Source organism: Candoia aspera, chromosome 10 (assembly GCF_035149785.1).
Source record: "Candoia aspera isolate rCanAsp1 chromosome 10, rCanAsp1.hap2, whole genome shotgun sequence".
Taxonomy (NCBI): domain Eukaryota; kingdom Metazoa; phylum Chordata; class Lepidosauria; order Squamata; family Boidae; genus Candoia; species Candoia aspera.
Window position 1 is genome coordinate 3,742,796 of NC_086162.1, and position 24,785 is coordinate 3,767,580.

The 24,785-nt window shown below is 43.5% G+C and overlaps 1 protein-coding gene across 2 annotated transcripts in view; it reads left to right on the top strand.

Annotated features, from left to right (window-relative positions):
* The window catches only part of KPNA6 (karyopherin subunit alpha 6), a 41,222-nt gene extending 17,746 nt beyond the window's left edge, over positions 1–23,476 (top strand). For both annotated transcript variants that reach the window (XM_063312390.1, XM_063312391.1), the window contains exons 2-14: positions 2,270–2,406; positions 3,866–3,961; positions 4,413–4,512; positions 6,086–6,180; positions 9,026–9,157; positions 10,174–10,262; positions 10,458–10,557; positions 11,111–11,274; positions 12,881–12,959; positions 14,759–14,884; positions 18,370–18,497; positions 19,458–19,636; positions 21,572–23,476. In XM_063312390.1, the coding sequence (XP_063168460.1) occupies positions 2,270–2,406; positions 3,866–3,961; positions 4,413–4,512; positions 6,086–6,180; positions 9,026–9,157; positions 10,174–10,262; positions 10,458–10,557; positions 11,111–11,274; positions 12,881–12,959; positions 14,759–14,884; positions 18,370–18,497; positions 19,458–19,636; positions 21,572–21,759 (1,613 nt within the window). In that variant the 3' untranslated portion in view covers positions 21,760–23,476. The remainder of the gene's footprint in view (positions 1–2,269; positions 2,407–3,865; positions 3,962–4,412; positions 4,513–6,085; positions 6,181–9,025; positions 9,158–10,173; positions 10,263–10,457; positions 10,558–11,110; positions 11,275–12,880; positions 12,960–14,758; positions 14,885–18,369; positions 18,498–19,457; positions 19,637–21,571) is intronic.
* The last annotated feature ends 1,309 nt before the right edge of the window (positions 23,477–24,785 follow it).

Below are 24,785 nucleotides of genomic sequence, written 5' to 3' on the forward strand. Positions count from 1 at the left end.
TTGAAAAACAGGGTCTCACAACTGGCCACTCGCGGGGCAGGGCCATTGTTGGCCATCACCAATGGCCATCACCCCCATTGTTCCTCTTCAACTGGTATTTATAGGCACAATGTCCTCAACCCAGAAATAACACTGAGTCTTCAAGAACAATTGCCCTTGGTAGTCTCTTCCAGGAGTTTTTCCAGTTCCCTTTTAGAACTACCCAAGTTAGTGACCATCATCACTGCATCAGTTGTGTGCTGTGTGGGGAAGTGCTTGCTTTGTCTGTTCAAGATGTCTTCCCAATCAGTTTCATTAGACGATCCTGGTCCTAGGGTTTGGAAGGAGGAGAAAAAGCTTCTCCCTGTCCATTTTTTCAGTGCCATGCATACTTGTGTACACCTCGATCATATTCCCCTGTAGCTGCCTTTTTTCTAAGCTAAAAAGTCCCAAACCTCCTCCTCCTCCTCCTCATAAATTCAAGATTCCTTGTTTTAACTACCCCTTTCTGCACTTCTAAAATTTGTATTATATCCTTTTTCCAACACAATGTCCCAAACTGTGCATTGTATTCCAAATGCACATGAGATATGTACAAGGCTATTAACAATGTTGGTGGTTTGATTTTCAATCCCGTTTTTAATGACCCTTAGCATAGGTCTAGTTAGCATGGAATTTGCCATTTTCAAAGCTGCCATGCTTCAGTGATCTATTCACCATGACTTCAAGATCTTCTGGTTACAGACATCTTAGACCACATCTCTATCTGAAATGGGGAGGGCAGATTTGCCCCCAGTGTGCTTAATTTTAATCTAGACAACCCGTGACCCGTTGGGTCACCATTTCGGAGATACTTCCTTACCAGATTCCTCAATGCCTTCAACAATGGCAGAGCTTCTAGTGTACTGGATTTAAAGTTCTTAAAAATTCAGGGAGAGATGGATCTGCCTTGAAAATAGCCAGTGTTGAACTGCATAGCACAGTCAAACATCAGGAGTTGACCACAAGAAATGTTTTATGACATTTTGTATTATGCCATAAAATGTTTTATAATTTTTATGTCATAAAACGTTTTATAAAAATTGCCAAATTTCTATTCCACAGGAGTCATGGGTCCTGGATTTCGGTAAGTTATCCCTCTGGTTGACCATTCACCCAGTTGAAAACAATTCTTCTGGGGCTCCTCATAATCAACTCTGGCTTTCAATACCCTGCATAATTTGGTATCATCCACAATCTTGGCCAGCTCACTGCTTACCCCAAGTCAAAATCATTCATTGTTCAAATTAAAAAAAACATATATTCTAGCAAAGATCCTTGAGAGGCTCTACCTCCCTTCTCTGGAAAAAAATGCCCATTTATTCCTATTTTTTGCTTTCCTTATTTTGAACAAATAGCAATCTATACATGAACAAATCTTCCCAGATTAGCTGTTAGAAGTTCAAATTAGCATTTTCCCAAGGAATTATGGTATGTAGAGAAATTGCATTATTGAAAGTGATTTTAATTTTCTTGCAGGTTCCCTTTATTACTTTAGGTTTAGGAGAGTATTTTTTTCTATCAGCTGCTCTGCTTCCTCAGTACACATTGATAGTCTGTGGCTTCCCTGCTCCAAGACTGAGTCTGCCCAGACAGAGACAGAAATACGAAGTTCAGAAATTGATATTCCAAATTTCTGCACCATTCTCTCTTTATTATCTTCATTTTGCATAATTTCTATTAAATTGTAAATGTGTCAGCAAGGAGTATCCTGCCTTTTAAAAACTCTATAGCGTATAATAGCCATGCCACTGAGGGTTATGGAAATTGAAATCTCGCACACCTGCAGCCACCAAGTTGCAAAGGACACTTAATATACATTTCTGATGTTATGTAAAGGATCTTTTCCCTAGTATGCCTGTTTGTCTTTGTTCAGTGTCCTTTGTTCCATTTATTTAAAGCCTTACTGGTTTTTAATTTCTGCTCTCAAAGTTGCAACTCTTTGCAACAGGGTTGATTCTGTCTGACTTGGCTGTGGGTTTCCTTTTTTCTGTAAGAGCGAGGGGAATAAAAAGGGACTATAAAACTGAAAAATATTGAAGAGTGAAGGAGCATCAGTGTAGGTAAAGACCACGGATTTTGTCCCACCAATGTAGTGGAGTGACTCACTGTATAATCTAACCCCCCCCCCCCCCATGATAGTATCCTTTGGTATCTTTTTGGCTTACAGCCCCAGGGCATGATGATGGCATCGTATTTTCCATTGGTTATGTAAAAAAGATGGCATCTGCTTTTTTTTCCTGGCCTGCAGAAACCATGGCGAGCCCAGCAAAAGAGAACAATTACAGAATGAAGAGTTACAAAAACAAAGCTCTGAACCCAGAGGAGATGCGCCGGCGGAGAGAAGAGGAGGGGATCCAGCTACGCAAACAGAAACGGGAACAGCAGGTCAGGGCTGGATGGCCAGTCAGGCCGCCTCTCGGTGGCTGGATCCTCTTTCAACTGCCCACTCAGAGGTCTGGAGTGTGGTAGAAGTAGTTTGCCTTGCTTCAGGAGACCGATTGCGGTTCCCATTTTTGGCTTATCTGATATGCAATTGATAAGAAAGGGTGGAGCTTAAATTGGCTTAACCATCTGAGTGCTAAAGATGCAAATGTTTGACCAGCAGGATCAGAGCACCTTGTTCTTTGAGTGTGTGTCACTTCTGGAACTTTGCTATAACAGGAAATGAGAGAAGGCGATTAGAGAATCTTTTCTAATAATAATAAAATTAAGCTAAGATTATCTCTGGTTTTGGTATCATAAGAAGAGGTTGGGAAAACAATAAAAATGCAAACAAGTTAAGCTGAGTGAAGTTATTTAAATATTCTTTAAATTGTGAACAAGCATAATAAGCGGACTGTTCTTTGTACAATACTGTAGAGTGGGCTGAAGGTTGTTCAGGATCTGCTAGCAGATTTCTGTGATGTAAGGCTGTAGATCAGTATAGGTTTCTGACCTATATTCTCAGCCCTAGAATTCCCCTCATCCCCCAGCACACCCGTCCACTTACTAGGTAGCTAGGAAAAGCATTTGCTTGGTAGTGAAAACTGAAGGTAGCTTTGTGGACCGCAGGATTAATGAGGATAGTTCTGGGCTGAGCAAGTGCTCAGAGGCACCTTGCTGCTTAATTGTTAATATATGTGCTCTGCGTAAGCTCTATTTTACATCTTTGTTTGTTTGTTTATTTGTCAAATTGTTATCACCGCCCATCTCCCCCCATTGTTCTGCTTGATGGTCAGGCTTTTTTAAAAATAAAGCAGATGCTGTAAGTCTGCTGACACTTGGTGCAATGCACTAGTATTTCCTGTTGGGTTCTTTGCCTCTTAAAATAATATATAGGAATGAATTTAATACAAATTTTATATGTCACTTACTATATTCAGATTGGTACTTGAAGTGGTAGTAACTTTAGAATAGTGCAGCCATGAAATGGTTTGAACTGACTTGAGGTAGGGAATATAAAATGGGTGTGTGAATTTGTAGACCGTGGATGCCAAGCCAGGATACGTTTTGCCCTTTGTTATTACAAGTATGACCTGAGTAATAGTGGTTTGGGAGATCAAAGATGGTGCCACCTTGTAACAGTACTAAGAATAATTAAGCTATTATGTCATGCTGCTCTTCAGCTAAGCCATAATATTATGGAATTTGGTAGAACTGTAGAACTGTAACTTAAAAGTTCTGATATCTGCAAGTGTGAATTAGAAAATGGGGTACTGCTTGATAAAACATCGAAAGGCAGGATGGTGAGAAATGTTGGGGTACAACTTTGAAGTCTGGAGGAGGCGTTTAGCAACCTGCAGGTGACCGCTTATAGTCAATGTTTGATTTGTTCCCCTATTATTTCATTCATTTTCCATTGCAGCTCTTTAAAAGGAGAAATGTGGAGCTAATTCATGAAGATACTACTATGTTTGAAGGTCCCCTTGTAGATTCCTTGGTCAGCTCTACCACTGGTGGTGTAAGTAGAGATAGCATGTTTCCCTCTTACTTCTCTCTCTCGGTCAACATCAGTAAGACTTGTGCAGATATCAAGAAACTTAAATGCACTTTGTAAACGTTTTCTGCCTCAAAAGCTCAGGAAATCAGTCCACCAGCTTTTATTTTGAGTGTTTGCAATCAGGTGGGGGCCAGAAAAAGATTTATGGGCTACCCCTAACTGTAGGGCCTCAGGTTCTCCATCCCTGGGCTAGGTGAACCCAGTAATCTGCTTTGGTATAATATACCTTATTGTGTCTCTGTGAAGGTTTTTAAAAGAACTTCCTAGGATTTAGATTTCTTTCTTCTTAACCCTAGCCTGGGATCTTCTCTGAAGACTGGAATATTCCTGAGTTAAATCTGAGATTTGAGAATTGCTGTGAAAGGTGGGCTTTAGATTTGGTGATGGGTGGATAAGCATCTGATCTTTTCAGGAGGGCGTGATCACAATGGAGATGGTGAAAATGTTGTTCTCTGAAGATCCTGATCTTCAGCTAGTAACTACCCAGCGGTTCAGGAAGCTACTTTCAAAAGGTACATCCAACTGTGATTCTTAAGTAGAGTTCGCAATAATTTTGCATTTGTGTTTTTAAGAAGAGTTTGTGAATTTAACTCACTCTTTCTCTTAGACCCTCAAGATACATTTGTTGTTGAAATATTTTGCCAGAAATGTCTGGAAATTTCCAGTATGTGGGTAGACTGAACAGATGACATGTAATAGCAGGAGCAGGATATCTGAGCAGTTTTTTTTAACTCTCCCAAATTACAGATCACTTTATTTAAATAAATTAAGTTTCAGCAGTTAAGTCTTGGGGTGCCCAGTAGTGTGTTGCAAACTTATATCTGGCTAAACATGGATAATATGCAAGCATACACCGTTATACAAAATCACAGCTTCAACTGGGTATGCAGTTAGATGGAGATATTAAATGTGAATATTGTCATGTTGACTGGCCGTCACTGACCTTTTCTCTTTTTTTCTTAGAGTGCTTTGCACTAACTGCTGGTTTGTCCTGGCACAGCCCAATTCCAGATCTAGTCATTAGCAATGTATTTTTTTCCAAGCCCTGGCTACATTTTTTTTAAGTCTAAAAGGACCACAGGAAGCACAGTTGAAATCTAGCCTGATTTTTTTTTAATTGGATGGTGGCACCTTAGGCATTAAGTCTACCAGAGGACGTATACAGTACATCTATTTTATCTATTTTTGAAAGAGAGCAAATTGTGTTCCAAAAATGGGGAGTTTGCTATGACGTTTCAGCTGTGTGATCCTGTTGGGCTTAAGGAACTGTAAAAATGGTACCAGGATGCAGGTCACAGGTTATCTGTCTCTGAGAACCTCCACTTTCAAAAAGGAAAGAAGGAAAACATTAAAAGGATGTTAACTGTTTACACAGTCAGTTCTGATGGTTTCCCCCCACTTTTGAGCCAAGTGCTTTCCAGCCATTCTTGATTTGGCAAAAATCTATATTGAAAAGAAATCCTGCCTCTGTTCTGTCTGTTTCCAGTCACTGCTAATCATTTGACTTCTCTTCAAGTTAATTGGTGACAACCTCAACAGATTCTGTACACCTTGAGGCTGTCATTTGGTCAAGGTTGGAATAAGTGGGGAGAGCCATATTGTTAACATTGTACAACTAAGGATGACTTAAGCCTGTCTCATTCATGGGCTGGGATGAAATGAAGGTAACAATGGGACACAACTGAAAAAGCTGTGGCCTGGGCATGCTTGCACGGGTATGTCTTAACTTAGAGCGAAGAACCACGCTGAGATGGTATCTTGGTCCCTAGTGTTTATTGAACTGCTCTAGTAGACAGAAAATCCTGCCAAACTGAAAGACTTTGAGAAACCCACAGAGATAAACCCAAAACTCAAGGTGGGTCTGCTCTGAGTTTCTTTGAAGGAAGGTTCAGAGTTTCTAAACTACGCATGCATTTTCCCCCCTGAAGAGGGGCCCCCTCCTGCTCACCATCAGTGCTCATGACAGGGTATGTGCAAGTTGGGATTTTGATAGTTGCCGCTCCCTCCCAAACTATGAACAAACCTTATCCGATACTGTTTGGTATATATTTAACTTTCTCTCCCTCTTTTTTTTTTTGCTTTTAGAGCCCAATCCTCCAATCGATGAGGTGATAAGTACTCAGGGAGTTGTGGACAGGTTTGTTGAGTTCCTCAAGAAAAGTGAAAACAGCACATTACAGGTAAGAGGATGGTTAATCCGCAGGGGCCACTTGTTTCTCTAGAAATCGCTTTGGCTGCTCTTTGAAGATTTTAATAAACTTTACAGCTTATTCTGTCTTTGCCAGGCTTAAGTCAGTGGTCATGATTCAGTTGACCAAACCCATCTCACTACAAAACAAACTATGATGCAATGATGCAGTAATTTAATACAAACTACAGTACACTGTTTGGCACACGGTTCATGGGCTTTCCTTAGAATAGTAAAATGGGTCCTCACTAACAAAAGGTCATGCTTCAGGGGACATTGCAAGTTTTCCTAGTTTAGCCCAAGCAGCCACATGTAAAATTTAATAATTTCATGTTTATTTAAAGAAAGTTCTGTCTCACTATTTTCCTCCCCCCAAAAAGTATCACTCAGAGTGTCAAATCAATAAGTCAGTGAATGTACAAGGAGTGCCTCATATTCAAAGGACCGTAATTAGGAATCGGAGAATTTAATGGAAAATAATACATTAGGATTCCTAAACATATGTCAGATCTTCTCGATACTGAAATGCAGACACACCGGGTTTCCTGGGAAGAAATGGCAGACTGAAGATGGTTCCATGAAAAGCGGAGCTGACAACTGAGGTGAAGAACGAAGAGCCGGCGAGTAGACCGGCTCTTCGCAATTCCTGTCCAGACAAGGAGAGGACTTGAGATCACCCACAAGTGCTCCAGACAGCTGTTCCTCATGAGGAGACCGCAAAAGAGCAGTCTCTGGTGGGTTTAGAGGAGCGAATAGCCATCTTGCTCAAACCACAGTCCGTGCCCTTGAAAGGACCCTGGATTTGCATACTTCCTTTTCTAATCACTTTTGGAAATTGCTTGTTAACTGCTTTTCAGCTCTTAGGAACCTTTGGATCGACAGGTTTTACAGCAACAGCTGAGTTCCTTCAATCCTTCGCAAAAGAAGTTTTAACTACAAGCCTAAGAACTTTAAAAAAATTTTTTTGGAATAAACAGCAAAAGGGTGATTAAAACTTGGATTTTAGAAAGTTACAAATGGACTAAGGGTGCAGATAAATTTGAAGAAAGATGATTTTGGAATTTATGATAAAGAATCCTTCCCATGGGAAAATGCTTTTGTTTTGATTAAAAAAAATAAGATTTTTAAAATTGGATACTAAATGGAACTAAAGCTTACTGTTAAAGGAGAAGAACACACAAACTTGATTTACAATTACAGAATGGAGCAAAATATTTTAATGTTGGTCATATTGAAGGATATTTTTGAACAATGGACTCAGAAGTTAATAGTGTCAACAGAGACATCTGCCTTTATGGAGAGACTTTGCCTAAAAGATGTTATGGAAGAGGTTTTACCTGACAAGATCAAGACTGAGTTGAAAGTGGATTTACAAATGACAGGCTACAAGAATGACATGGAAAAAGATGTTACAGGGGACGTACAAAAGGAAACAGGTGATGTCTTAATAATTAAAAGGGATATACAAATAACAAACCAAGAGAGTGACCTGGATAATTTTCCTCTATTGGATTTACAAAACAGGCTTGTTAAAGCTTTGGAAAATTTTGTGAGACGGGACAAAGAAAAAATGGAAAGAAATCAAGTTTTTGGACATTATTTGAAGGGACTAAACATCAAGATTGTTAGAAGTAAAAGGAAGGAATATGATTGATCAAGGTTAACATAGATACGTTGTTATCTCTGGTAACCCTTAATGGACTTTTGTAGACATCAGGACTGAAATGACGATGCTTTATGGATTTGTTTATAGATAAGAGACGGGATATGGGAAGAAGAGATCATTTGTTGTATTTTAAGAGAAGGTGATAAGTTACTAAAATTGTTTATACTTGTGATGAAGGGGGAAGTCTTTTCTTTTTCTTTCTATTTTTTTCCTTACTATTTCTATTTTTTCCTTTTTTTTGCATCTTCTATTTTTTTCTTTTTTAGTTTGTATTAGTTTTCACTGTTATGATTATAATCTTTAATAAAATTATTATAAAAATGCAGAAACACTGTTTCGTAACACCGTTGACTGTCTCAAAAATCTGCAAGTTACATCTTGAATCACAGGTTATTAGAAGTAAGCATACTCCTCTGTGGCTTTAAAGAGAGGGTATTTTGTTAAGGGGTATGTGGGACAGGAATACTTTATTCCTGATACTTTATATATTCCTGAGTAAATATAGGGTACCAGTCCTTCCGAGGTAGGTACGTTGATAATTGTGTTTTGATGTAGCAATCTATAACGATCCCTCCTGCAGGAAGTCGAGGGTTGAAAACCAGGCAGGATCAAGCTCTGGAGTGGATTTCCCCGGCCTCCCTGGCCCTTTTGACCTCTTTCCGGCTTTTTTCCTTTGTTTTGGTATTGAGAGTGCTGGCAACCATGGACCTCCTCCCTCAGTCACACGGCTCTCCTTTCAGGGGAAAGAAGATGGCAGCGCTGCCACTGAGAAAAGAGCTGCTCTAGTTACTGCCATCTGATAGGGATCAAACAGAGCTAGAAAGACGCTGTTGCTACTCCTGCAGAAGGGGAACTTCCCTCGCGGTGTCAGTGAAATGGGGCCCATTTTATGGCTTCTGGTCTGGTGCAGACCTTCCTCCATAGAGATGATGGTCTTCTGGGAGCTTTCGGTTGAGACCTGGTTAGAAACAGAAGCCAGAGGGAGGAGGTCTCTCTCGGAATTATTTTGCTTTGTGGAATACTCCCCCCCCTGCAAAAAAGGCACAAATCCCTTATTGAGTCAGAACTCCAGTTGGATCTGTTGAGGCTCAGACTCAAAGCAACTGGTTTCTCCTTGATTGGTGCATTTCCACGGGAGGCAATATTTCATGGGCTGTATCTTGTTTTCCAGTTTGAAGCTGCGTGGGCACTGACAAACATTGCCTCGGGGACCTCACTACAAACCAAAATAGTTATTGAGGCCGGGGCAGTTCCGATCTTCATTGAATTGCTGAGTGCCGATTTTGAAGATGTCCAAGAGCAGGTGAGGCCTTTTCTGGGTGAGCTTGCAGCTCAGATCTGGGCCACTGATCTCATAGCAACTCTTTAGCTCTTGTTCATTCTCTCTAAAGCATTTCTGTAACGGAACAACTAGTTCAGGTTTCAAGGATAACATGCAGTCAACAGAGTATCCTAAAAGGGCAGCAGCCTCCCAGTTTAAAATAAATAAATAAGGAAAGACAGACAGACAGACCGAATCTCACAATATTTGGGTGGGTTTTTTGACTGTTTAATTGGGAAGATGTCTGGGGCTTGGAAATGTTGTTGACTGTGATCTAGCTACTTTGTGTTAGTTAGTCCTCCCCTTCAGCTACCCCACCAGATTGTAGGTATAATTATATTTTAATTGTGGTGGTTCTTACATTACAGTGATAACTTGCCTTTCCCCTGGGAGTTCAGGGCAGCATATGTTGGGGTGGGGGTCAGAGTGAGGCCTTCACTCAATTTATTCTCACAACAACAACAACCCTGTGAGGTGGGCTGGCCCAAGGGAACACAACTGGCCCCATATCACCCTGTGATTCAGTGGTCTAACCTCCACTGCTCTACTACATAACTGGAGCTGTTGTGATGTCACAGATGCAATGGACTGCTCAGGGTAAGGCAAGCTGCTCTGTGTGGCACTGAGAGCTGGCACTGTTGGCAAGAAAGAAGCACAAAATAGCTATTGGAAGGGTTGGATTATACAACAGGGATGAAGTAATCAAATATGGGGCCGTAACTTTCTACAGGAGTGACAGCACCAATGTGGCGCATTGACCAGGCTTCTGCAACCAGGTATCCACCACAAGCTGGGGGTGCCTGGTTGAGAAGTTGCCCAGACAAGTTGGAAACCATTTTGCGCTGTGTTTATCACAATAACAAACAGCAAGGAGGTGACTTTGGTCGGCCGTTCATTAGAAAGGCCTTGAGACTGGCTTCCTGCTTCACGGTTGCTCTTAATTTACCCCCCCACCACCACCAAAGGACGGAGTCCTGAAGCCCCTGCTTTTCTTCCAGGCTGTCTGGGCACTGGGGAACATCGCTGGAGACAGTTCTGCCTGTCGGGATTATGTCCTAAATTGTGGCATCCTTCCTCCTCTGTTGTTGTGAGTAGCTGCTGGGAAAAATTCCTAGAACCTGTCTTCACAACTGAATGCCTTATTTTCCCCAGACCATCCTGGCCACTGGGACTGTTCATAGCAATACGGTTTCTTTACTAACAAGTTGCCAAGCCCTTAAATAACTGGCTTCAAGCCCAAAGGATGCAATGTGGGCTTAAGCATCATTTGCTTGTATTTCAGGCTCCTCGCAAAATCCACTAGACTGACAATGACACGAAATGCTGTCTGGGCTTTGTCGAACCTGTGCCGAGGGAAGAACCCACCCCCAGAGTTTGAGAAGGTAAGACCCAGGCGTGCGTTGCTCCTGTTTTCCCAGACCCAGGCATATCTGTGTGTTCCACAGACTTTAGGTGATAGATACCCAGCTCACTGCTAAGCCTCATATCACTTGACTCTCCTTCATGTGTTTAAAAGCATGGCGGACTGGCATATGTGAAAACAGTAAGATGTGTGCCTTCTGGCATGTGCTCATCCTAGCTCAGTACCCCTATCCCAACCTGATAGAGCTGACTGAACTTGAACAAAGTTCGCTTTTTGTTCTCCAGCAGACAAGAGAATGGGTGTAAGTAACAACTCTAAGCCAGAGTTACTGCTACAGATGTACCTATGGATAGAGGACTGACTTACCAGCTCTGACAAGCATTCAGTGAGATGATAGCATGAGGCACTGATCTGAACAAGTATATTTCTGAATTGAACATGAAATGAGAAATTTGATCTTGACACGCATCAAAACTCTGTGGAGATCTGCTGAAATGCCTGCCACTTCCCACTCCCTCTTGACCTCTTGAGCCTGTTTTCTCATGGTCTCTTGCAATTGTGCTTTTGGGCAGGTGTCATCCTGTTTGCCGGTCTTGTCTCGCTTGCTCTTCAGCAGTGACTCGGACTTGCTGGCAGATGCCTGCTGGGCACTTTCCTATCTGTCAGATGGACCCAATGAGAAAATCCAGGCAGTAATAGATTCAGGAGTGTGCCGGCGACTGGTGGAATTGCTAATGTAAGTGTACAGGGGCCCATCGTTCTAAATCATTGTTCGCTTAGTTCTAGCTCATTGAGTAATTGGCTAGATTCACACAGCTTGCTATGCCACAAATAATGGTTTACAAACTACTATGGCTGTGTTCATTGTGCGAAGTCAGACTATGAAGGGTTGGTGTTAGAATTCATGGGAGGACATGTCTATAACTGTAATGGTATGTGGAGATGACCTTGGGAGACAGGAGGAAAAGCGGCAGACTAGGCAGTGGTCAGATAAGAGGCAGGTGAGCCCGCAAAAGGAATGGGAGCGTGGAAAGCATCTCAGAAGGGACCCTCCATAGTTTCTTGGACTGTAAAGGCGAGGGAGGAGAGATGTACTTTCAAACTTGCAAGGTTATGTTAATGTAGCTTTACAATAAAGACAGAGCTAGTACTCCTGGGTGTGCTTCTTGTCTGGACTACCTTGCAAGGTTGACAGTTACATTTGAATGTCATGTGCATTCAAGTTAAACAGGAAGTTTCACAACTTATCACACTTGAATATTTTCTGAACCATTAATTGGGCTGTACCTGAAGTCAGTCCTGTTTTTCAAAAGAGGACAAATGCTAATCTGTGCCACAATACCGAGGCAGTTTCCTCAGCTTTAAACTATGGAGTAGCATCAGCACGGGGTTCAGTCAGCTGGAACAGTTGTTTTCCAAGCTTAGGAGAGGATGATGAGAGTACACATCATGCACGAAGGATTGCTGTAACCCATCATAGCGATTGAAAAGCATGTGTGTGTATACCAGTGTTTCTCAGCCTTGGCTGCTTTAAGGTGGGTGGACTTCAACTCCCAGAATTCCCTAGCCAGCGATGCTGGCTGGGGAATTCTGAGAATTGGAAGTCCACCCATCTCAAAGCGGCCAGGGTTGAGAAACACTAGTGTATACTGTCCAGCTATACTCCCATTCCCAGTGGATTAACTAGGTAGCATACTATGTGAACATTCCCAGACTTAAACTCATTTGTGAAAACTTGAGGAAACACATGAAGTTGAGGGGATGTACTTAAAACCCTAACTTAGCCTGTCCTGAATCTAGTGCTTTCCAAGTATGTGGGATTGTAAATCTCAGCATACTACCAGCCAATGGGAATGACAAGAGCTCGAATCCATCCAGAGGACCAGGGTGAGGAAGCTGCTTCAATACAGCAAAGATCTGCAGGGCCAGCTTCCTATTCCAGAGAATCTGTTGGCGTAGAGCTATTATTTGACATGGAACCTTGACTATGGTTCTCCAGACCTTGGCCTGGCCTGGCCTGAACATTTTAACTCATCAGGGCCTGCGTCTAAAATGAGTCCTGGTTGTAAGAGAGGTGCATGACCTGTGGCCTTCCAGATGTTGCCGAGCTGCATCGCTCAGCAGCCCAGACCAGCATGTGGTGGATTGAAGTTCAACAATACTTGGAGGGCCTTGATTCTCCATCCTTGCCTACATCAGGTTCCCTGCAGTGCATCCTGGTTTTGTACAAACAGACTTTACTGGGATATATCTGGTGGAATCTCTTGGTGAGCGAGAGAGGTTAAACTCATGGGTCAGGTTTGGACACTCACCCTGAGTGTGTTGTCTCCTTCTTCACACAGGCACAGCGATTACAAGGTGGCTTCCCCAGCTTTGAGAGCAGTTGGCAACATTGTGACGGGGGACGATATCCAAACCCAGGTGATGAGAGGGAGCCAGGTCTTGTATATCCCCCTTCCAGGCTCTGGAGAAATCAAGCTCCAGGACTTAGTTTTTGCTTCCAGTCCATAGTAAGGGAGGTTGTGGAATTTGGCAGTGATACTGGCAGTGAACACTCAAACTATGATTTAAAGCACAGACTGGCTTAATGTCAAGGGTAGTGATTACTCATTGATCTGGGGAATGCTAAATTATTTTTGCTGCTGCAATTCACTGTGAAAGCTAGGAATTTCTTTCTTTCCAGTTATCCATCTATTTGAGTATTTCTATTTTTGCATCTTCTGTGCTAAAAGGAAGTCAACCCATTCAGAGGAGGGCTTAGAAAAATAAGTGGATCTTTAGTTATCAAACACATACATTTGTCCTGACACTCCTCAGATGGCAATTAATCCCGTCCCATTAATATGGGGTCATTGCCCTTGAAAGGAAGTCTCAGTTGGTTCCTAATCTTAAAGCACAAGCAGGTTGCTCCAGGTTGTTTAGACTCAAACTGCTGAAGGCTGTAGTGGTTAGAGCCAGCCCTTTAAGTAGGCTTGGAAATCTACCAGTAACTAGTATACCTGATATAGTATAAATGTCACACATTCTAATCACCTCTGGCCTTGGGCAGCAGCTGAAGTTTCTGGACAGTCTTAAAAATTTGCCCATTCATACAACTTGTTGTAAGACCATGGATGGCTGATAGCTGGTTTTTGAGCCTGAATCCCCATTTGGTCACTCCCTCCCCACCTGAGCTGCTTTGCTTAGCATGGACTCCCAAACTGCACACTTGGCTTTTCAGGAAGATCATAGGTCTGCTTACGATAGTCCCATTTTATCCGGATTAAGTCTTGGTTCACCTGCACCCATGTCAAAATAACTTCAGGCACTAGCTTGGGAGTTTCCTAGCCTTCCTGGAATGATTTACAGTATCAGTCTGTAATGATGACATTTCAGCCCAGACCCTGACAGATTTCATATAGCGGGGGTGGGGGGGACACAGGACAAAAAGGGGGACAAGGTGGCACTTGTGGCACCCAGTAAAGCTTGCCAAAACTTAGGGCTGTTGAGCGCATTTGGAATGTGGAGAGCAGAGCTTGTAAAAGATTCCCGCTTCCCCCATGGAGGTCACCGAGCCTGTTCCCTGAGTCTTCCTGAGTATCCACCACCAATCTTCTGCCCGTGGGATTCTTCTCAGCAAAATTAATGCTAGCAGCTGGCACTTTCCTTTTCCACTTTCCTGTTTATACATGTTTTAAAGGTTCTTTTAATTAAAAATAAATTACTGACACTACCATAACATGGTGGTGTTTTAGCCAAACCAAGTTCGGTGGTCCAGAAAGATGCCAAGAACCACTAAAAAGTCCCAAGAGAGTTATGCCTGTTTTGGTGTGTTTATCATCCATAAGGGTCACCAAAGCTTATTTGGTCCCATAACCAGGGGACTGTGAGTTTGGCACCTGATTGGAACAGAGGTAAACAGCTTCATCTAATCATACCTGTATTTCAGTTGGTGCCTCATGATCAAGCCCTTTTCCCAAAATGACAGGTTTGATTTGGGAAGATAGTTGTCCAAAACTGTAGATTTTTTCCCCCAGTTAAATTGTCCCTGCTGCTTTCTTTAGAGTAATGAAGAATCTCTTGAGGCAGTGCTGACCTTTAGGTTACAGTTGCCCAGGTACAGCATCCCAGGTTGCCCAAGCTGGAATGTATCTGTAACCAGATGATGATCCTCTCTGGTAGGTAGGTAAGTAGGAAGGAGAAGTTTTGAAACAAGGGGCTCATCTGCTTTTCCTTCCTAGGTGATCCTAAATTGCTCGGCTTTGCCTTGTCTCCTTCATCTGCTTAGCAGCCCCAAAGAGTCCATCCGAAAAGAAGCTTGCTGGACGATCTCCAATGTGACAGCAGGGAACAGGGCTCAGATACAGGTAATAAGCTAATGGAAACAACACTCCTGAAGCTTAAATGGCCATGTACCTTTTGGTCCAATACTCAGGCATCAGAGGCTTCCAGAGGACAGGTGGAACTCAAATTCCTGTCCCTAGCCTGGGTATGTCCATCACAGTCACGGTCTCACCAGTACAGGTTTTCCTGTACCTGCACAAACATCCTTGGTACATCCTGGAACTGAGCCATTTGTGTGTGTGTGTGTCTCTCTCTCTCTCCACTATGGCATACCTATAGGAACCTCCATTATTTACCTCATCTCCTTTTGATTGCTGATGTATGTTCTCTGTCTTTCTCACACACACACACACACACACACACACACACACACACCAATAAGATGAAAATAAGTTTAATGCTACATTTGTGCCACCTTTTTGGTGCATGTTTCAGCATCTTATGGTCTTGAAGGACTTTTTCCAAAATGTGTTAAACCTGTGTGCCTCTTTGTATCTCTTGTGTTTGGGAGAAAATTATTTAGTGGATTCTTGTCTGTATTGCTACAGCATTCAGAAACTAGGTTATTGCCATTGCAATGTTCTGCAGGGGAAGCATACTTTTCAGGCTACTCCGACAGAAGCCTCAGAACCAGCAAGAGCCAGTCTTAAAAAACTGAAGCTGAGTCATCGGCTGCATAGTCTCCTGCGTCCTGGAAGCCTCCCCAAGCTGCCAGCTCTGTGATCCTTTCAGTCAGTAACAGCTTCAAGAATGAAGTGGAACCTGAGCCATATTTCTGGGAAGAGCTTAAAGAGGGGAGGTGAAAAGAAGGGAATGTTCTGAATCCACAGTAAAAATCTGCACATGTGAAAGATAAGATAGATGACTCAGCTCCTGCTTCTGGAGGTCTGTTAGATCACCCCACTCATTGTCTTCTTCCTGGCGTGCCTGTCCTGGGGAGAAGACGCTTGCCTTGGCCTTCCCTGTAGGAGGGGAGCGACCGATGGGCTTGGGGAAACTGAGGAGTCAGCCTTCTGCTCTCTGTAGTAAGAAGGTATCTTGCAATGAAAATTAGGTATATTCTTCTGCTTCTCTCTCTGTAAAGGTGCCTGACTGACCAGAGTATTTGATACGTTCTTCATTATGGCAGGACTTGTATTGTGACGGTAAAGATAATTCCCACTCCCCTTTTTCTTCAGAGCACAGTGGTCAGTTGGCTTGTTTGTTTGCATCCCATTGATCTTGGTGGATTCCAGGCAGCTGCTCAAATAAAATGAGCATTCCCACTCACCCTTACTTTTGCCTTCAGAATCCTATGCCATGTTGCACTAGTTGTCATTGCTCACGTGTTTCTTGTGAGTCTTATCTGCCTCCCCTCAGTAGGTTACATGATTTGGCAGTAATTTACATCAGGATCTTGATTCAGATAATGACTGGTCTTTTTCTTGCTGATCTGTCAAGGTTCTGTCAGGCTCAGTTACAGGTTGTCCTTGACTTAAAACCACAACAGGGACTGGAAAATTCATTGTTAAGTGGTGCGGTCATTAAGCGAGGCATCACATGACTGCACCCAATTTTAGGACCTTTTTGCCATGGTCATTAAGTGAAGCACCACAGTCATTAAGTGAATCACACAGTCCCCCATTGACTTTGCTTGTTGAAAGCCAGTTGGGAAGGTTGCAAGTGGCAATCATGTGACCCCGGGACATTGCAACTGTTGTAAATATACAGTATGCTGGTTGCCAAGTGGTCGAATTTTGATCACAGGACCGTGGGGATGCTGCAACAGTCATAAATGCAAGAACTGGCTGTAAGTCGTGTTTTTCAGTGCCGCATAACCTTGAATGGTCAATAAATGAATGGTCATAAGTTGCATCACAATTGCTGCTGCTTTTCTTCTACAGCAGCATTTCCCAACCTGAGCAACTTGGTGACGTATGGGCTTCAACTCTCAGAATTCCCTAGCCAATATGGCCATTGCTAAGAATTCTGGTAGCTGAAGTCCTCACATCACAAAGTTGGCCAATTTGACCCATCTACTATGAGGATGACTAATTCCTTACAGGATCTGCTGCTGAAAGAGAACCATTTGAGGTTTTATAGGAGGAGGCCTTAGGATTAGCCTAATTAGGATTCACCAGCACATTAATACTGGTAAATACTGTGTGGACTGTACCCAGTAATAGTTGGGCCTGTGCCATTACGTCACCATGAATGGCTCTGATCCTTCAGCCTGACTAAAGAGATTTCTAAATGGATTGAAGGATACATATTTGATATTTGACCACAACTGACAGTGGAATGGGACATGTCTGTAAATTATGCAGTGGCTCATCAAATAAAACTAGAACCTCAAAGAATCTCGTTTGCCTCTATGTGAGCTTTCCAGTTTCTCACGGTTTTGACAGATTCTGATTGAGGCTGAATCTTCCTGCCACCAGACAAGATTTAGGTGGTGACTACTGAATGCTGTCTACTCATTTATGCAAGACCACCATATCATTGGTTCCTAGTGCATTTCTGCCACTTGTCTGCCTAAAACATGATTTGAGCACAAATACCAGTGAGTAGCCTCAGATTGTTTCATCAGTGGAAGTGCAGGAAAACAGTGGAGATTTTGTTTTCTCCAATAACTTTCTGAGTTCTGCATAGTATCTCCTAGGGATACTAATTGCAGTCTGAAAGACCTCTGAGATCTTGTTGACATTTTGTGGGACTGAAAATGCTACATTTGTATTGGTTTCAACTAACAGGGCAGAACAAGATCACAAGTTGTGTTACTCCTTATTCTGGACATCAGGGATGGGTGCCTAAGCACAACATCTTTTGCCTGTCATCCATCCAACTCTGGAAATAAAAACATCCTCACAGATCAACTCTGTCAGATGCTGAAGAATGTACACAAATTGCAGCTGAATCATGGGGTGCATGGACTTAACTTTGACCAGCCTAACACTCTTGCCACAAACCCACAATGAGCTGTTGGGAGTTTTTTTGCAATGGGATGAATTGGCCGTCTCTTGCCTCTTGAGAGATGGTTCGCTCCTCAGAGCAGAACCTCAGGATTTGGGACTTGCACTGGTGGAGAGCGATGGTTCCTTCAGTTAATCAGGCGATTGCAGTCCAGCCTTCACCAGTGTGGAACCCTTCCTGATACCTAGATCGATCCCCAGAATTTCCAGCAACGGCTGTGCTTGTTGGGGAATTCTGGGGAATGATGTCCATACATCTGGAAGTACATCCAGATTAGGAAAGTCTTCTTTAATGCTGCCCCACTCTGCTTATATATCTCCAAGGGGACAGAAAAAGATTATTCAGTAAGCAATTTAATCTTATTGAGAAATCTCCCCCCGCCCCCCCCCCCCCGCCGCAAGAAACATACCCCTTTTATCCTCTGGTATCCTTCAGGCCCTACCAACAGATCCTGCTGACCTGCCCCTGCAGACTGTTCCATCTGCCTTGAGGGGATCAGTTGTTGGCCACAGTGCTAAGACTCTTGCTCACACTGTTCTGTTCTCTGGCCCTACAGGCAGTCATAGATGCAAATATCTTCCCAGTACTAATTGAGATCTTGCAGAAGGCGGAATTCCGCACAAGGAAAGAAGCAGCATGGGCAATCACAAATGCTACGTCAGGAGGAACCCCAGAGCAGATTAAGTAAGTTGTAACTTACTCATCAGCTAAGTCTGTCCATTAGGGATTTTTTTTCCTTGTAGATTGTGCTACTCTCTTACTAACAGCTCTGTGAGAACTAAAACTTAAGAGAAACTATGGGGTGCATGGAGTTAACCTTGGCCAGCTTAATACTCTTGGCACAAACAAGTTTTATTCTGTTTCCATTTTAAAAACAATCAAGAATTGCTTATCTGGATAAAATGAGATAACCCAACATTAGCTGATCATCTAAGGAGCTTCCAGTTAGTAATCCATTAAAATTGTGATTAAGGAATGAGAAACATCAAGGGTAAGAAAAATATAGTTCTGCCTTACTATCTGTCAACTGAGAAGGAAAACAACCAAACGTAGGATCGAAGCTTGACAAGGAAGTCATATTCTTGAGATGAGCAGCTATGTATATTAAGAAAGAAGGCAGCTGGTTTCCTCCACACCATTGGATCATCTTTGTAACTAACGGAAGGTGATTATTTGGTTTTGATGAGGCGAAAGTTATGTCAGCGCTTCATAGCATGTGGATTTTATGGCCCTTACTATTCCAATACATGACAGCTGTTGGTTTATCCTTGTTTAAAATATTATGCAGCTATCTGTTGCTCATAAACAATACTCCTGCATGTTTGGGAAGTGAGGCAAATAATAAAATACAGAATTATACATATCCCAATACTTTATTTTTTTCCTATTAGTTATAGATTGCTAGGTATGGAATTTTATAGGGAGCTTGACTTTCAGATCTTGGTACCTACCAAAATTTCTTATGCATTTGCAGGGTTAAAAGCTTATATACCATTTGCATATCTTTAGCCAGAACTCATCCCTTTCATGGATTGCTGGGGAAGAGGGTGTATCTTCTCAGCAAGCAAATTAAGCTCCAAAAATCTTCTAATCCAGATTTTACTTGTAGTGTGAGTCTTCTGCATATTTATGCTTCGTTTCCAGATATTTAGTAAACCTGGGCTGCATTAAACCCCTGTGTGATCTTTTGACTGTCATGGACTCCAAGATTGTTCAGGTGGCCCTGAACGGCCTGGAGAATATCTTACGGCTGGGAGAGCAGGAGGCCAAGCAGAGCGGCACTGGCATCAACCCCTACTGCAGCCTCATTGAGGAAGCTTATGGTGAGTCAGTCTGCTGAGAGGGCAGCTGCAGTCTTGAGGATGTGCTGTGTATGCATTTGCAAAGAGACGTTCTCAGCTGAGGTTCCCGTTTGTGCAACTCCTTCCCAGAAGGGCACACCTAATGCCCTTGTAGTTGTCTTTTCAACACCAGGCTAAAAACGTTTCTCTTTTGTCATAATTTAAATCAAAATGCCCTCATGGTACTGGGAAAAACTTCCCTGCATGATTTATGAATGCATGTTTGTTTTAATTTTTTTAATTATTTTTTTACAAATCTTTGCGATCCATTAATCAGATATCTCAGAGGTGTAGTAAATAATTTTTCAATCTTACCTTACTCCATTTCTGCCTTTGCCCTTCACTCCTCCAGTGCTCCCAACCCTTAGTGTTCAGATGTGATCATCTCCCCCTTATCCTGTGCTGTCTGTTCTGCCTGGAATTACACCATTGCTTCAGTTGACCTGTTCTAACCCAAAGACCTGCAGACATGTTGACGTACAGTCCCATGGTTTCCAGCCATAGCTGAGAATTATTTTTATTTATTTATCTAATTTGTCCCCGCCCATCTCCTCCCGTCGGGGGACTCTGGGCGGTTTACAACAATTGATTAAAAACAACAACCATCCCCATGTAGATCTATTCCCCTCTCCGCCCCAAGCGAGGCGGCAGAACCAGGACTTCAGACTCTGCTGAAAGGCCAGGAGTGATGGGGCCAATCTCACCTCTGGGGGCAGCATGTTCCACAGGGCAGGATCTACTGTGGAGAAGGCCCGCTTCCTGGACCCCGCCAGATGAAATTCTCTTACAGACGGGGTCCGTAGCATGCCCTCTCTGCATGATCGGGTGGGACGGGTTGATGTAATGGGGAAGAGGCGGTCCCTCAGGTAACCTGGCCCCATGCCATGTAGGGCTTTAAAGGTGATAACCAACACCTTGAATTGGACCCGGAAGCAAACTGGTACCCAATGCAGCTCGCACAGCAGTGGTGTTACATGTGCCCTTCTGGGAGCACCAAAAACAGCTTGCGCAGCTGCATTCTGGACCAACTGGAGCTTCCGGATACTTTTCAAGGGTAGCCCCATGTAGAGTGCGTTGCAATAGTCTATGTGAGAGATAAGAAGGGCATGAGTGACTGTTCGAAGGGCCTCCCGGTCCAGGAAGGGGCGTAACTGGTGCACAGCACGTAGCTGCGCAAAGGCTCTCCTGGCCACGGCTGCCACCTGCTCTTTGAGCAGGAGCCGTGAGTCCAGGAGGACCCCCAAGTTATGCACCGGGTCTGTCTGGGACAGTGCAACCCCATCCAGAACCAGAGATGTTAATGTCCCAGGTACAGAAGAACCATTAACCCACAGCCACTCGGTCTTACCGGGGTTCACCTGAAGCCTGTTGTTCCCCATCCAGGCCCCCACAGCCCCCAGGCACTCGGAGAGGGTGGTCACGGCAATTATGAGAGTTTCAGGCCAATGTATGTGGAAGCACCGGTTTGAGGGAGATCACCATCTTATGGTGTACAGCACTTGGGTTTCAAAGTCAGGATGCATAAGGGAGCATGAGGTGCGCATGTCGCACCTGTCTGCAACCCCTAAAACCAAATGCTGTGAGCCCAAGAAAAGGCCGCTCTGCCTTAAGGAGTTACGGGTGCTGTGTTCGCACCTCTGTGTCCTCTGGCGCACGGCCTTATGCCACACAGTCTGAAAGGACTTGTGGAGCCTTCGTATTCCTGAACTACAAGTCCCGCTTAGCAGTCGCCTTGCTGGATGGGGTCGTCGGGCAAACGTTGCCCCCCCTGAGCCGTAGCACCCCGGTGTTTCCACAGACAGACTTGTGCGGAGAGTCAAGACGGTTGTGAGTCCGGGGTTCTCTTTATCACTTGAACGTATAAACCACCCAGTCTTTGATGGGGAAGTTCACGTAAATGATGTCTCTCTCCTCCAGGCCTGGATAAAATAGAGTTTCTCCAGAGCCACGAAAACCAAGAGATCTATCAGAAGGCCTTTGACTTGATTGAGCACTACTTTGGCATTGAGGACGATGACTCCGCTCTGGCCCCCCAGGTGGATGAAGCTCAGCAACAGTTCATCTTCCAGCAACCCGAGGCCCCTATGGAAGGCTTCCAGCTATAACCGGTGTGCCGAATCGAGGGGGAGAAGACGTCCCTTTGAGGGAAAGTGAATTGCAGAGAGCCTTCCTACCCCCAGCCCTGTTTCTTTCTCTGCCATGCAGAAGGCTGCAGTGCCCGCTCCACCTGTTGCCAAACAGCTTTCTCCTTCGCTGACACACAGCAGCAGCAGCAGCAGCAGCAGCAGCAGCAGCAGTTTGCTCTTTTCTGAAGAGGAGATACTCTTACACTCTTTTTTTTTTCATTTTTTGCTGCACGAGTGTGTCAAAAAAAGCAGGTGCTGAAGTGGATGGAGGAGAGAGGTGTAAATCACTTATGCCTTCTAGTTTGTGGTTTTCCTCCAGGTTTTTTCTTTTTCTTTTGTGGTGTATTATTTTTTCTCCTCAAATGAGATTCTTCACTTGGGTACTTGAGAGATGACTTTTTCCCCCCGGTGGGAGAAGGCAAAATAACATGAATCATAACCAAGGAATCTAATCCTGGATGCTTGGGTTCAACTATTTAAAAAAATTTGCACATCTTAATTTTTATTAAAGACTCTTCTTAATCTGCCAAATGCACCACTTTGGCCCACACGGGGGTTTTTTTGGGGGGAAGGGGGAATCCTCTTGCCAAACAGCACCTTTTGAGGGATTTGGGCCAAGTTGCTGCTGTTTTTGCCCCTCTCCTCTAGTTATATATATATTAAAAAAATACTCCTGCACAGAGATGCAGGATGAATTGGACTGTCCCATCAGGCATTGGGGAGTTTTCCCCTGTCATGTGGGGAGAGGATTTTTTTAAAGCAATTTAAAGATCCAACAGAGCAGCAACCCCCACCACCGCCTGAAGATCCAGTCTTAAGGGGAAGGCACAAAAAAGAACTCAAAAGCACAGCTGCCTTTTAAGGTGGACTTGACTTACATTTGCTACTGACTGAAGTGTTGAACTGGTAGAAGAAACCCCCTCTTGCATCTTTACTTGAAGAAAAAAATTGCAAAACTCATTGAAGCTTTTTGGTTTGTGTCATTTTATTTTAAATTTTTCTTTCTCTTGGACAGCTGGGGTGGGGACGACTCTGCCGTGTTTCTTGAGAGGGGAGTGGTGGAGCTACGTGGGGTGGCTCATCATTTGCTCTCAGTTCCAGCAGTCAAGTGGCCTGTGTTTCTCAGAATTACCTCCTGCTCACAATTGTATCGTGTACATTTTACTTCAAAATGAAGAAGTCAAAGCTCTGTATTTTTTATATATTATATATACATGTAGACATTTGTCTAATTTGGTCTCGGGGAGGGGAGACTAATTCTCTGAAGTGCTGATAGAGAGGATACTCTGTGGCAGGCCCGCCTAGGAACATGGCCATAAGGAACTCACGACAGCTACAATTCTCTTGTGTTCCCCTCTTTACCTACTGTATGAGCCACACAATTTGGTGAACACCCTTTCCCTGTAGAAAGACTGGGCCAGGGCTGGTTATCTCTTCCAGCAGAAAACAAGCCGTTGGCTTTTCTCTGCGATGGGGAGGCCCCTTCAGGTGTCTTAATGAAAGCTTAGATGATGTACACAGCCCCTTCTTTGCTCTCCACCATTTGAATAAGGTTCTCAAAGCCTTCAAGAACAGAGGTTCAAGCAGGTGTGAAGTTGGATGTGAAAGCCTTGGGCTGTATTTTGTAATAGAGATTTGCTTTTCATTGTTTAAAAAAATGCCAAGGAAATTTAATAAACTACATCTCTGCATTCAATGACTGCAATCCACATGTGATTGGACTGAAGGGTTGTGGGGGGCAGTTGGCAATGTCTGGCCCATTGGTGGAACATCATAGGTGCTTTCATTTCAATCTTGCAGTGATGGCCCAATTAGTCACCATTCCTGGAAAGGGAGCCAAGGCTGTGCTATTTTGCAGCTGTAAGAAGAGCTTTTGGGACTCATGGCTGAGTTGGCCTTCAGAGGGCCAGACAGCACCAGGCAGAGATTTCAAAGAATCACAGATTGATCCCACTCTTGCTCAAACAAGTTTGAGAAGTTTACAGCAAGAATGGTATGTTGGTAGAAATTGATATTTGTAATAAAATGCAGCGCTCTTAAAGGGGAAATGTTTGTTTGTTTATTTGAGAAGCTGCATGACTCCAAAATGACTTTGGGTGGCTTACATAATTAGAGAACAAGCAAAGAAGCAAAAAACATGCCCAGATTTAAAAAAACAAACCCAACTTCTAAAACACTACCCCAACCGTGCCAGGGGCTCACAAACAACCTAACCCTGGGCCTGTGAGAAAAGCCATATTTTTAAAGGCCTTCGGAATCTTCGCAGGGTGGGAGCCGTATGGATTTCTAGGTGGGGTGGGGATGCTGTTCCAGAGGGCAGGTGCTACGACAGAGAAGGTGGACTTCGGGGTCCTGCTAGACAACACTTTAATAGAGGGGGCCTGGAACACCCCCAGCCCATATCATGAAGGGCTTTATATGCTTCAGCCATTCACTGCCTTCACAGCTAAAGAACAATTTGCCAGGATTCAATGCATCTGCGCAGTACTTCAGAGCCCATGGGCACCCATCTACAACTTTATAAGAGATGGTCTTTTCCAGGACTCTGTGCTGCCTGCACAATCCTGGGAAGAGGCGTGGCCCTTCAAGAATTACACAGCGGTGTTTCCTTTGTGCCCCAAAGCACCTCTGACGTGCTGCACAGCCGTCATATCCAATTCTGAAATAATCCAGAATGCGGAGATGAATCCTATAAGCTGTCAGACGTATTCACATATTTACTCAAATGTTTGATTATCTGAACAAAGTAAGATTGATGGAAAATAACCTTGGTTAGGAATGTTCAGGACTAAATACCATAACTCATCCGCTCCCGGCTAAACTTAAATTCTTGGATTGTCACCTTTTACTTAGGTACCCTGGCCCCAAACCATGTCTTCCCAGAAGAGCGAAAGCCTTCGGATTGCACAAAGCAGTAAGAAGCCATGAAGCTGTATTTATATATTGCAAATGTAATCACTATATTCATGTAAATCCCTTTATTTAGCTAATGTTTTTGACTTCCC